The following is an 11,931-nucleotide window of genomic DNA, read 5'->3' on the forward strand; positions in this document are numbered from 1 at the left end:
TTATATGTATATGTTAGATATATTTAAAATGATAGATTTAAACCTTACTGACGTGTTTTGATGTACAAAATTCGAATAAATTTCAAATTAACTTTATATCAAGTTAATCAATTTCAATAATGATTTTGATGGATTTCAAATATACTCCAAGTATAATTTGAAATATATCACTCTAATATTTCAACAAATCAGTCTCTCTTTCTGAATCAAACTCATCTATCCAATGCAATCTATGGTTTTTCTTCCGTAGATCGAACTTTAAAAGTTGATCATCTCAAATAATAGAATACGCTTGATTTTTTTTCATTCATGAAAGTGTTTGTTTGAATGAGCACAAATATCAACAGTAAAATGATAATAACTTAAATTATATACACTACTCTTGGGCATTGTTTGGTACATGAGATAAGGGTAAGATTGATAAATAATCCCCCTTATCCCATGTTTGGTACATTTTTAAAAAGTCCATGATAATAAATAAATTTTGAGAAGGATAAAACATCCTTTGTAAGAGGTGTGATAATTTTAATGTAATGATAAAATAGATTACAAATGACTTAATTATCCTCAATTTAAATGCATTTAAATTAATGTTAAATATTTATTAAATACATACATATATACAAATATAGATACATATATATATACACACACAAATATATTTGTATATATAAATATACACATGCATATATATACACGTGTGTGTGTATATACATACATATATATACTTGTGTGTACACATATATACACGTGTGTGTCACGTGTGTGTGTGTATACATACATATATATACACGTGTGTACACATATATATACATGTGTGTGTGTGTATATATATATATATATATATATATATATATATATATATATATAACGTAATTTAAGAATTGAGATATGCAATTACAAGATCTTGATAACAATGAAATATATGTTTTTGTGGTAGGGTTAATTTTGTCGTTACAATTCAATATATAAATTTAATCACTCTTGTTAAAATCATACCAAACATTCAACATATTATCTTATCATTATATTTATCCTTGATTTATCCTTATACTATATATCATTTACTTATCATATCCTATGTACCAAACTGTACTTTGAAGTTTTGATGGTAAAGGTATTAATCTAACCTAAATTTTAATATATTTTTTCTATCAACAATATTACCAATCATCAAAGGTATTAATCTAACATAATTTTTTAATTTTTTTTTCTATAACAATATGACCAATCATTTTTTTTCGTCACATAATTGAACGAAGATAAGTTATCGTCCATGAGTTTTATTCATCAATAATGGCACACCAATTCACACGCGTAGTGTATCATACCAAAGATGTTTTTATTGTTTTGAGTCAGGGGAGGGGATTGTCGCGACGTGGCCTTTTACCACAAAGACTTGCATTATTTTATGGACGGATGGGAAATACGAAATAGAATGCGACATAAACTAATAATATAGAAAATTAATTTATGGAATATACAGCAATATACTGAGCATTGACCTACAAAGTTGTTTCCCTACATTCTATTCATCTGCATATAGGATTAATGCTTTGATCTTTACATGGCTCGAACTTCATTCAACCTTTGAACCAGAATCGGATACCGTTTTTGGGTTCGGGTGGTCGGAAAGAACACCAACTTGTCGTGTTCCGCTGGCACCCAACTGTCAAAAAACAAATTTTAGTTGATGATTACCGTCTGATAAATAAGCTTGAGTGTGGGTTCATCGGCAAAAAATCGATGTGTTACGCCGTTACCTGAACTGGGTGACTAAGCGATGAAGAAAAACTGAGAGCTCAACCCTGGCAAGCTCAGCTCCGGGGCAACGCCTTGGCCCTCCGCCAAATGGAGTAAACACGTTCGTCGAACAACTAGTAGTTCCCAAACCGTTCTGCTTATCACATATGCATATTTGTACTAGAATATTAGAATACATTGCTATGATCAGACTGAGCATGCTATAAAATAAGTAGAGAGCTAGGGGTTCGAATTCGAGGGAGAAATCGACCTGCCAGCGCCAGGGATTAAACATGCGAGCGGCTTTGAAATGATCATGATCCATGTGTACTGCTCGGAGAGAAACAAAAACCTTCCATCCTTTGGGAATTGTGTAACCATCTGATGCCAATCAAAATACCACCATTCTTAGAACAAACAAAATCTAAGAACCTCATTTCTCTACGTATAATACATTAACATGCAAAAGAATGCATATTGGATCTCCAGCGGCTCAAACAAATCTACCCCTGCTCGAACTCTAGTTACGCACTCTTGAAGGCTAATCAATGTCAAGTTTGAGCACTTCACAAGCCAATAGCTAACAAATGATTATCGAGCAACTAGAACTTGACGTGCGTCTATCTACTTGTCATCGATCAACCACGAAAAGGGCTTTTCAAAATTTGTGTTATTACCTTTGATAGTAACATCTGTCATTGCTCGTCGAAAGACCCCGCTGATAATGTTAGATACCCTGAGAGTTTCATTCACAACCTGAAAAACATATGAGTGAGCTATGTTGGAATTATTTTGTGGGCTCACATAATTTAATTAATTGTACATGGACAAGCTATCTAATAAAGGACCCAATAAAGTGATCTAATTAATTATGGGTTTCCAAAGTATTAAATAAATTGGTATGGTCCACCTTATGTGTAGAAGCCCGGCCCAATTAGGTCTTCTATGATGGGTTGAAGACTGCTAAGGCTATAAATAAGGTTATGGTCCCCAAGGCACAGAGAATATAACACAGAATACATACGGCACACGTATTTTAGATCTCTCTCCTTCTCCCCATCAAAGGCAAGAATAAGGTGGTCGATTCTCTGTTACCTTGGAAGATCCATAACTCTGACGCTAGATCAATCAATGGATTCTGGTACGTATTTAATGTTATTTATATTTTCTGATAATTCGACATGAATTCCTGGCGTGTTGTGATATATGGATTTAATCACATGATTTATAGATTTAATATTTTATTAAATCTCCAACAAGTGGTATCAGAGCCACGTCAATGTTGAATTATGAGAATTTTTGTTTATTGATGGATCGAAGCAGAAAAGTATGTTTTATTCTCAGATCTGAGATGATTTTCTTGTCTGTAAATTTTTGGATTCAGATCTCTTTTTTTTTAATTTTTCTGAATTTGGATCTGAATAAATTCATGTTATTTGGATCTAGTATTTTCGAATTTTACACCCAAAATTCAGATTTATTTTCGTTTTAAAAAAAAAAAAAAAAAAAAAAATCGAAATCCGATTTTCGTTTTTTTCGTATGGGTCGCCGGATGTCGGCAAATCGGCCGTTCTCCGGCACATTTTCGGCGGTGAATCCTTAGGCGTTTTGTTCTTCACACTTTTTCGCTCCATAACCCTCCATCAATTAGCCGTAAAAGCCTCTGTACCGATCGAATTTGGATGATATTTCTTCATGATGCGCGAGTCCATGCGATTTTTTTTTCCTGGCCATATTCCGGCCGATTTCCGGCCTGATTTTGATCGGATTCTGTTCTAACGTGGTCGCCACCTTATGGGTCGTCTTTTCCCGGCAGTTGGTCGGAGTTCAGGCGGCGGCCGCGGCGGCTAGCGGCGTTTTTTGCTGTTGAAATTAGGGTTTCGAATTTGGGGATAATTTTGGTTGAATTTAAGGCTTTGTTTGGTTTCTAATTTCGAACCAGATTTTGAAATCCCGAATTTTGACAATTTTTAAATTTTGACTTCCGCAATTCTGATTTGTGAAATTAAATTAGACCATTTCAAAATTTAATTGCATGAAATAAAATTAAAATGTAATTATTCGTTATTTTATCGTATTTGTTTATTGTGATAAAATATTTGTGGATGAATAATTATGAGGTGTAAATATTTTATTTCTTGCAAATTTGGTCTTCATGTTTTATTTGGCCCAATCAAAGTTAAATTAATATCTTGTATCTCAAATTTGGTTAAATTTAAATTTCATGTTAATAAAGTGATTTTTTGAGATATGTAGATATTGTTCAAGTCCAAAAATAAATTGTGTTTTAATTTATGCGAAAAATAGTCGGCCCAAAGGAAGACTATTTTTTGGCCAAATTCCATACACAATAGATGATTTTAAAGTGTATCTAGATCTATGCGGAAAATAATCGGCCCAAAGGAAGATTATTTTCTGGCCAGATTTTAGATTCAATATATATTTTTCAAGTGCATTTATATCTATGCGAAAAATAGCCGGCCCAAAGGAAGACTATTTTTTTGCCAGATTGCAGACATAATAAGTGACAAAAAAAAAAAAAAAAAAAAAATGTGTTTATATCTATGCAGAAAATAATCGGTCCAAAGGAAGGTTATTTTTTGGCCAGATTATAAGCACATAATTATGTGATCTTAAAGCGTGTCAAAACTATGCAGAAATTAATCGGCCCAAAGGAAGATTATTTTCTTGCCAGATTGTAGACACATTATATGATATTAAATTGTGTTATATTTATGCGGAAAATGATCGGCCCAAAGGAAGGTCATTTTCTGGCCAAATTTTAGCACAATATGTGGTAATAAATATGTGATAATTTCGGATTTATCCATGCATGCAATTGTCGGTCCAAAGAAAGGCATATTGTTGGGCGGATTTATTATCAATATTTAATAACCATGATGATAGAGTGCATCATTTACAAATTGTTATTTTTCTTCAAAGATTAAATATCAATGTTGTGCAAGGCATCTATTTTTTATGGGCCCACCACCATCTGCATGCATATATATTTGTGATTTATTTAATTTAAATATATGCATGAACTATATTTTATTGTGAGTTTTTTGTTCTACTTTGTTATAGCATCTTCTATATCTGCCAATCTGAACAACATTCCAGTACTTAATGGCTCAAACTTCAAGAAATGGAAAGAGCATGTTATGATAGTGCTCGGCTGCATGGATTTGGACTATGCGCTAAGGGAAGATCGTCCCGCACTTTTGACCAGTTCAGGAACTGCTGATCAAAAGGGTTCTTTGGAAAAGTGGGAGCGATCAAATCGCATGAGTCTGATGATTATGAAACATTCCATTCCAGATACTATAAGGGGTGCAATTCCTGAAGAAAATGATGCTAAAAAGTTCCTTACTCAAATAGCAGATCGTTTCACTGCAAACGAAAAGGTCGAGACAAGTACAATTTTGAATAAACTTGTCTCAATGCGGTACAAAGAGAAAGGGAACATAAGGGAGTACATAATGGAAATGTCAAATCTTGTGACTCGACTAAAAGCATTCAAGTTGGAATTGTCGGAAGACATAGTCGTGCATTTAGTCTTGATCTCTCTGCCTGCACAATTTAATCAATTCAAAATAAGTTATAATACCCAGAAGGAAAAGTGGACTTTGAATGAGCTTATTGCGCAGTGCGTTCAGGAGGAGGAGAGATTGAAACAAGATGTGATTGAAAGTGCTCACTTGACATCTAACTATCAAGGTAATTGCATCAATAAGAAAAGGAAATGGAGCAATAAGGAAGGAAACTCTGGGACTTCACATCATATGGAGCAACAGAAACAAGATAAAGTGATCACTTGTTTCTTTTGCAAAAGGACTGATGGGCATGTGAAGAAAGATTGTCCCAAATACGCCAATTGGCGTGCAAAGAAAGGGTTGCCTAAGGAGCCGGTTGCCAACTGATGTTGAAAGATACATTTTATGGAAAATAACAATAAAACTGTTGGTTTCTTTTTTTTAAAAGCTTTATTTAGGAACTGAGATTTTTATTTTCTGGTATTTGAATTTGCAAAAACAAAATTTGATTTTAGTATCATGTTTAGACAAATCAAGTTTTTCCTTTATTCATGTGGTATTTTCAATTTTTCGAAATTCAAATATGTTTGGTATGAGTTCCTTGATTGATAAGCTTGATAAAATGAATATCAATATTTTAAATGATATTGACATTATGCATACATGAAAATTTGAAATTAAATGCAAATTAATTTCGTATGTTGACTTTAGTGGGAGTGAGTATATTGGAAAGTCAACATTGAGAAGAATATATTGATGTTTATATGTACATATGTGCTGGTATAAATTTTATCATGTGGTAATCTCATTCAGATTTATAGAGAATATTGTTTAGATATTGTGAACATCATTAGAATGTTGGGCAGACATTTAAGAAACCCGATATTTGATTATTAATCGGGTTATGCGGTACATAAAGTGAACTGAGGATTTTATGCTCACACATCGGAAATCTGACATTTGGAAATAGTTGGATATTTGGACTCCGAATAAAGTTGCGGGATTTTATCACCGGTAATGATCATTGGTCTAAGAAACCATTGAGGATCAATTGTGATAATAAAGCCGCTATATTATATTTAAAGAACAACTGAAACTTGTCAAAGTCAAAAGATATTGACATGAAGTTTCTAGTTGGAAGGAAATAATTCAGAGTGATTGTGTGTCAATTGAGCATGTTATTGCAAACTCTATAATTGCGGATGCGTTTGTCATGGGTTGGCCACCCAAGATTTTTTGGGCATGTGACACACATTGGTGTTGTCCATATAGTTGATATGCATGTACAGTGGGAGTTTGTATTCGGTTTAAGCATTGGCTCATTTGACATGATTTGAGTTTCTGTACAGACTAAGGTTTATTTGAATTACTCTGAAATAAAGTGATGATTTTCATTGCGGTTTAGCATTTGGTTGAAAGTCTGTTATTTGCCTCTTTGAGTCATTATGAGGACCAGTTGGAAATGCAGGTTTTATTCTGGGATCACATTTATGTATTTCCATGCTACACATCCATACTTGATCTATGTTATTGATTATGCTAATATTGTGATCATTGATGGGTCTAGTGATTTTAAATGTAGCGATGACTGCTTTGGTTCAATATTGGTATAATTGATAGACCAGATTGTTAAGGAATATTTTGGTTCAGATAGCAAGAGCTCAATCCAGTTTTTGCATGTACAATATCCGGATAACTTATGTGGCCCAAGTGGGAGATTGTTGGAATTATTTTGTGGGCTCACATAATTTAATTAATTGTACATGGACAAGCTATCTAATAAAGGACCCAATAAAGTGATCTAATTAATTATGGGTTTCCAAAGTATTAAATAAATTGGTATGGTCCACCTTATGTGTAGAAGCCCGGCCCAATTAGGTCTTCTATGATGGGTTGAAGACTGCTAAGGCTATAAATAAGGTTATGGTCCCCAAGGCACAGAGAATATAACACAGAATACATACGGCACACGTATTTTAGATCTCTCTCCTTCTCCCCATCAAAGGCAAGAATAAGGTGGTCGATTCTCTGTTACCTTGGAAGATCCATAACTCTGACGCTAGATCAATCAATGGATTCTGGTACGTATTTAATGTTATTTATATTTTCTGATAATTCGACATGAATTCCTGGCGTGTTGTGATATATGGATTTAATCACATGATTTATAGATTTAATATTTTATTAAATCTCCAACAAGCTAGTCTCAATGAAGTGCTGACGAGAAAGCAATGCAAGTTTTGTCACTTAGAATGAGGTTTTCATGAACTTACACATTGAGTGAAAGGCATAGATTTATAATCATCCAATTGAAGAGCCTCATTTTCACCTTTCTTAGCCAAAATTTCAATGTGCTCTTCCTGTTAAACAAAAGGGGTTGGTTAGCTATGTATAATCTTGGGCCAATAAAATCATAACTCAACTCGCCAATTATTCATGACGGCACGGGCTGGCTCGACAAACCAGACCGTTTTGACGGTTCTATTCAAAGGAGTGGAACTTCGCCTACCATCACCACTTGTAGCCCAACCCACATGCCTAATTCTTTCCAACACCACATGTTGTTTGTTGCAAATGTATTCATTGCATTGACCCATTTGAGATATAGATATAAATTTATTGAGGAATAAACTTTGTATAATTTTAAACATTAAATTGATGACATTTTAGATTTTTTTAAAAAAAGATTTAACATCTGAATAACGATTCTTTTTTAGAACACTGTAAGAATTTGAAGAAATAATTATAAAATATACGTATACAAAAAGTTTCTAAACAATTTTTAAGGTGGTGCAAAAGTAATTAAAATCCAAATCGTTCACGTTTAAGGAGAGGATAGTGACTTTATTATATGATAATAACATTTAAAAAGACAAACTAATCTTATTTTTGTCCTCATTGGTTAGATGAGAATTTAGGTAAGGAGATCAGAATAAAAACGGGCCACCTTAAAAAGGAAAATGAAAAATGTCAATATATATATATATATATATATATATATATATATATATATATATATATATATATATATATATATAATCATAACTAAATTATACATCCAATAGATAAATCAACATCGACACGGTGAGCAGACAATATATCACAACTATATATATATAGCCAGAAATTAACAATTATAAAGATAATTTATTATGGATAAATCATATTAATTACGGCTACTGACGTAATTGGGTGTAAATATGTAATATGAAATATTAATGAAAGATAAATAACAACATACTCAATTTGATTGATTAAAAGTAAAAAAAAAAAAATTGTAATTTTAGTCATTTTTTCCAATGTAGCGTTTACCAAAAATTGATAGATACAAATACTGAAATTTGGTATCATAGAATACTAAAATCAGAAAAAAAAAATATATATATGACAAAAAAACGATCTTTTTCTAAATTATAAGTATCTTAATTTTGGTTATAATAAATAATTTTATACACATTTTATTTTCCCCATTTTCGTTATTATTATTATTTTTTTTGTCCTTGTCATAATAATTCAAAAATAGTGTGAGAGAATTGAAGTAAAGGGAAAGTAACCTTGAGTTGAGCCAATGCATGCGGGGTCTCTGTGAGGAACTTGACGGCGAGCGTCATAATTGTGGACGTGGTTTCATAGCCCGCCACCAGCAAAGCGAGCATGAAGTCCACAATTTCCTCATCGGAGAAGGTCTCGCCGCCGCCTCCGCTGCCCTCGTCTAGAAGCGCCGTCAGCATGTCCTTCTTTCTCTCCCCTTTCTCGATATCTCGTCTCCTCTCCCTCACCACCAAACTCAACGCCTCCGCAACCTTTCTCCGAGCCTTTCCAATAATAATGATAATAATTAGAGCACACATTAATCATTAATTCCATCTTATATTTAAGCATGCTTGATTTAATCAATAAACTAAACTGGCTAGTACAATTCAGGTTATTGAATTAGTCCGATGATTTATCTAATACGTACGGAAAACATAATATATAACTTCGAGTTTTATTGTCATAAAACATAACATGCATTAATTTATAAAAGATTTATACAATATTGATTTAGTGATAAAAAATTAGATTACTATAAAGTTTTTTTTATCATTTTATTAAAACTTTATATTTATTTTAAACAATATATTTTTTAAAAACAAAAACAAAAAACCATGATGATCAAGTACATAATTTTTTAAAAGAATTAATTTTTTTTTTACAAAATTGTTTTTATACAAATTAATTTAATTTAATTATGTTAAAAGAAAATGAACGCATTTTAATAAATAATTGTAAAATTTATGTAAAATCAAACGGAAAAATACAATATCCAGTTATGTGAAACCAAGTTGAAAATTTATTTTCTAATTAACCAAATTTATCATAAAATTCGAATATCAGCAAAATTTATATAAAAAATAAATCAATTGTTTTTTTTAAATAATAATAATAAATAAACAAATAAATGGAAGACTGATTAATTACTTGAATAGCCCTTCTATATGTGGTGAAGAAAAAGGGCAAAGGAATGGTAAAAAAGCCTTCAATAACTAGCATGTACTCCTTCATCAGATTCTCCGTCCATTCACACGGATCAAAGCTCATGAGCTGCTTCACTGTTAACTGAAAAGTTATCTGCAAAAAAAATACTTTATTAAATTTTTCGGATTGTGACATCAATATCTCAAATTTGAAACTAAATATCGTATTCGACTCGAAAATATATTCCATATGTTTAGATAATAAATAACATGCAAGATCGTGTTTTCCCCTTTATTTAGAATTTACAAATATAATAAGCAATTTTTTTTGGAAATAAATTATTAATGGTTCCCATCATAATTAATATTAAAGCATATTATTATTTATTAATGTTTAGGTATCTAAGCTTCTTAATTAATGAAAAATATATTGTATCCATTGACATACAATGACGAGAGAACAAAACAAAATGGAATAAAAGGCAAAGAGAATAAGTGGATCATACTACACGCACATGTGTGTGGGTTCATTATGCTTCCAAAGCTTATATTATATGTAATTATCTTCAAATAATATTATTAAATATTATAATAATTTATAAAATATATATCACACACACCCGCATGATTGTGTGTGTGGTGTAAAAATGCCAACTTAAGCTTAGAAATATGTTGGAGATCCGAGTCATCAAGTTCGATATCGGTGCTCGTAACATGAAATTATGCCACAATTAAGCACTCAAAAACTAAACACAAAAATCCTATTTTGGACAATTATAATTCGATTTTAATGTTTACTCTCGTGAAAATAAGGTTACGTTTTATTACTAACTAATATACTATAGATTATGATTATTGTATAATTTATTAATTTAAATATTTTTTTATAAGAAGAAATATGGGTTTATAAAATTTAAACAAAAGATTAATTAAGTAAAGATGATTACTCGTATAAATATAGGTATTTAAGAAGAAAAATGACAATATAATTAACGAAAGATTGAGAATAATTAAGTTAGTTTGATAATTTTTAAAATTAAATTTTAAGACAATTTTTTAGACAAAAAAAAATTAGATTGATTACTCTTTATGTGCTTACCTTCTTGGCTTCCTCCATGAGAACCACCCGACCGGTCCAAGAATCCATGTTGAACCGGACGAGCCGGTCTATGTCGACCAGGAGATGGTCCCTCATAATCGCCGAGTTGGCGAAGCTCATCGTCAACGAATGCATCCTCTTGTGCAGGCTGCCCCTCATCAGCAGCAGCGAGTGCCGGCCCAGCAGGTTCTGTATCGAGCCGGGGTAGCTCGACTCGAATAGCCGGCCCTCGTTCTGCAGGATGAGCCGGTTCGTCTCTGGGTCGGCCGAGAACACCGTCGGCTCGCCGAACACATGCGTGGTGAAGACGGTGCCGTACCTTGACACCCTGTCGTCGATGAATGGCTCCGGGTTCTCCGTCTTATAAGCGGAGATGAGCTGCAGGGTTTCCCCCAAGAACGGCAGGCCCAGGTTCCCCGGCGGCAGGCGGAGCTTTCCGCCGCGCGGTGGCGCGTAGAACAACGAACAAAGAGAAGAAGAACACAAGTGAGACGAGGATGGCGGACAGGAACACGATCAACGAGGGATCCATGGGCTTCTATTCACGCAGTGGAGGGTGCAGTGTGTGAAAATTGCGTGCATTAATGGTGGGCGAAGCACACGGGTGGGTATCTAAAATCTAATCTAAATACTGAGTGAAAGGGAGAACTGTGTGTATGTGTGTACATTACAGAAGGGGAGCAGAGGATCGAGAATTGCGACAAAAATTTAATGTTTAGATTTTCATTTTATCTGACATTTTATTTACTTTTTCCACCGTGTGATTTTTGATTTCTTGGTCTGAGGATTTTAACTCTGCTTTCCGTTTTGGTTGACACTGTAATTATAGGAAATCGGAAAGGAAAATGAGGAAACCTCTATGGAAATGTAGATTTATCTATATGGACAGTACTCTCATCCATTTGAAATATATAACATATATATTAAGTGAAAAATAGGGATCATTCATCCATTAATTAGGATTAAATGATTGATCATGATTTATCCATCTAGTACATGTGTCAAGTTTTAAGTAGATAAAGACATTGCTCATATGAGTAGTATGAACAAAATCCTGGAAATCTATGTCAAGTCCCGAGACCACGTGTTATTTAACCAT

At 32.9% G+C, this 11,931-nt stretch overlaps 1 protein-coding gene across 1 annotated transcript; it reads right to left on the bottom strand.

The window, feature by feature from the left end:
* Nucleotides 1-1,439: 1,439 nt before the first annotated feature.
* On the bottom strand, nt 1,440-11,720 carry LOC140824769 (3beta,22alpha-dihydroxysteroid 3-dehydrogenase-like). Its single transcript, XM_073186325.1, is given in 9 exon segments — nt 1,440-1,669; nt 1,764-1,897; nt 2,015-2,124; nt 2,421-2,499; nt 7,550-7,636; nt 8,831-9,091; nt 9,738-9,887; nt 10,833-11,261; nt 11,263-11,720. Coding segments are annotated over 9 exon segments (1,458 nt in total). The 5' UTR covers nt 11,365-11,720; the 3' UTR covers nt 1,440-1,563.
* Nucleotides 11,721-11,931: the final 211 nt, after the last annotated feature.

Source organism: Primulina eburnea, chromosome 1, assembly GCF_022965805.1.
Source record: "Primulina eburnea isolate SZY01 chromosome 1, ASM2296580v1, whole genome shotgun sequence".
Taxonomy (NCBI): Eukaryota; Viridiplantae; Streptophyta; class Magnoliopsida; order Lamiales; family Gesneriaceae; genus Primulina; species Primulina eburnea.